The sequence below is a fragment of the Tauraco erythrolophus genome, chromosome 9 (genome assembly GCF_009769465.1).
Source record: "Tauraco erythrolophus isolate bTauEry1 chromosome 9, bTauEry1.pri, whole genome shotgun sequence".
Taxonomy (NCBI): Eukaryota; Metazoa; Chordata; class Aves; order Musophagiformes; family Musophagidae; genus Tauraco; species Tauraco erythrolophus.
This window is the reverse complement of record NC_141473.1, coordinates 30868001-30870851: the sequence shown is the minus strand read 5'-3', so window position 1 is coordinate 30870851 and position 2851 is coordinate 30868001. Positions and strand designations below refer to the sequence as shown.

The window sequence follows — 2851 nt, the reverse complement described above, 5'->3', positions numbered from 1 at the left end:
AGGTCCCTCTGGATGGCATCCCTTCCCTCCAGCGTGTCCACAACACCACACAACTTGGTGTCATCTGCAAACTTGCTGAGGGTGCACTCAATCCCACTGTCCATGTCACCAACAAAGATGTTAAACAGCACGTGCTCCAATACCGACCCCTGAGGAACATCACTTGTCACTGGTGGACAATTTCTCTGTATTCCTCCCAGGCTACTTGTCCTTGCTTCCACCCTCTGTAGGCTTCCTTTTTGTGTTTGAGTTTGTTTAATGCCTCTGGCATCTTTAGGTCATCAGTAAGGAACCTAATTTGGGCATAGTGATAGTGTCATTTTGACACCACCTTTGTTTTGGATCAGTATTGCTGTAAATGTGGTTTGGCTATTTGTAACTGCATCCATCTCCCTGCCTGTTACAGCTGATAGGAGATACTGAGTGATAGGCTTTGTCTGTCTTTAGTTCTATGGTGGGCAGCCTGTCTCTCCTGCAGCTGCACTAGAAACGGCAGCTTTGCTGCCTAGTGCCAGTTTGTGGTCAACAGAAAAGCGGAACTGGCACATCTGTATGAATATGTATGGCTTGATCATCAGCTGTTAATGACTGTGAAATTATTATCTTTGACATGGGAAACTTCCTGAGAGTTGAAAGTATGCCAGCTATCCAGGAGTTTAATTCTTCTTTTAATAAAAATCAAATTATTAGAACTACATGCACGTCACAGTTCTACGTGAATTTGTAATGTTCAGGGTGATAACACATGACCTGTTCTGGAAAAGGCAGTATATTCTTATTTGGTTGACACATGGGTGTAACAAGTAAGATTACCTAGAGCTTCATTAAGAGGCATAGAAGTGTAAAGAACAGACTGTATCCTGACATTTTTGATACCTTTGTAATGCAAGTAAATTGCCTGACGGAAAACCAAGGCAAAAGGGCATGTGTCCTTGCAAATCAGTAAGCATTTAACACTGCTTTTCAGGCTTCTTCGCAAAGTGGATCTAACTTGCTATCACCTCCTAAAGGAGAAAAAGATAACTTACAATGTACATGCAAGTAAATTTATTCTTCTTTTAGATTTCTACTCCTTATCCTAGCATCCATATTCCTTTGCATTCTCTCTCACAGTACTTGGACCTAGTTTGGCTCTACCCTGTTTAACTGCATAATCGGAGATTGATTCAGCTTTGATCTGGAGTTCAAACTGGAGCACAAAGTGAATGCAGCAGTGCAGGTGGTTCAGCAGAGAATAGCCATGGCCTATTAGCTAGTACTTCACTGTCAAGCATAGGTCTAGGTTTCAGGAAAAAAAAAAAACACAATGTGTTTTGTTTGAAGAAATTTCCAAGAGGAGCAGAACTAGAACCTCCCAATTCCTGGCCTGTCTGCCTTCCTTGCAGGAAGGTGAAACCTCCCAAGCTGTGGGGCTGGAAATACCATTGTCCTTGGTCCACAACTGCCCTTCCCGAGCCCTTGAGAGGCTGTTGAATAGTGGGGAGGTGAGATGCAGCGGCTTTCAGCCTTTCTCTATAAGTACAGGAGATCAGAAAACTTGAACCCTGAAGCTTCTTGTCTCACCTGCAGCAAAAAAAGATATAAAAAAAAAATTACTCTCTGTGAGGCACCGAAATGGCATTATCTATGTTTGCTGGGGGGGAGAAGGAGGGGAGGACAAAAAACCAAATAAAGGTCAAGCAAATAAAAGTATTTGGTATTCTGAAAGCAAAAGGATGTCCCATTATCTCTGTGGACTGAAACCCAGTGGGCTTTCTTGTGATCATGTGCTGGTGCATGCAGGAAGGCCCCAAACAGTGCTCTCCCAAGCATGGCCTGAACTCCCAGACCATCCTCTCTTCCTGATTGTGCGCTTCAAACTGCCTCAAATTTAAAGGAGTGCAGAGCTTAAAAGTGTTAATGTTAACAGAAGTCAGCCTGTTTATGCCTTAGGAAGCACTCATTTCAAAGTGTAAGTGCTTTCAGTGAGAGATTGTGATGAATAAAACTGTACTTACCAAAATCCAGGTCGTTGATGTTGCAGAGAAATAGTCTCCCTGTTGAGCAGCAGCTCTACAGCGTTCCAGTCTGGTACCTCTTCCAGAACAGGGCGATGTCCATCTGCTTGCAGGACAGCTGGACACGGGCAAAGCAGCAGTGGCCAGTACTGTATTTGCTTGTTTCCTGTGAACTCTGAGTGCATCTAAGTTTTAGCACTTATGAGGGCAAGGAGCAAATAACAGTGTTAATGTAGTTAAGTGCTGTACAAACTCCCCACAAATCCTATCAGCTTTAATCTCTGGCTTCACTATTATTACATTAATGGATCTCCTTTGAATGAAGCCTCCACCCTCTGTCATTTCTAGTTCCAGCAGTAAAAGGCAAGAAATTCATTATGCACTTGTATTTGCTACTTACTGGCACAGCAGCTGTAAGAAACACAATGCGTTTATTTGTAAGTACCATGAAATAAGACTAAATTCAAAAGAAATCTCCAATAAACGTTAAGATGGTGCTATAGAACAGCTGGAACATTAAGTGAACAACCTTGATAACCCAATTGTTCATTGACGCATAATTCATTTCGCTTCTGCTGAAAGAGTAATTCCTCAGGATGTTAAAGACTTGAGATTTTGTGAAGCTGAGAATCAAACCAGAAGGGACAAAATCCTCTCTCGACTAACATATTTCTTTAGATGAATTAGGTGCATTTTGGGTTTATTACGGTACATTGTATAGTTTTGTTGTAAATTAATCAGAACTAGGGAAATAAGAGAACTGGCTGATACTGCAATTCCAGCAACACAGAAATGCCACATGCTTCTGCCTGGGCCCCTATAGGTTTAGTTTTTTTCTAAAATTCATCTTATTC

At 42.0% G+C, this 2851-nt stretch overlaps 1 protein-coding gene across 1 annotated transcript; it reads right to left on the bottom strand.

The window, feature by feature from the left end:
• Positions 1-939: 939 nt before the first annotated feature.
• Positions 940-2182, bottom strand: C9H10orf53 (chromosome 9 C10orf53 homolog). Its single transcript, XM_009987594.2, is given in 3 exon segments — positions 940-1004; positions 1998-2032; positions 2034-2182. Coding segments are annotated over 3 exon segments (249 nt in total).
• Positions 2183-2851: the final 669 nt, after the last annotated feature.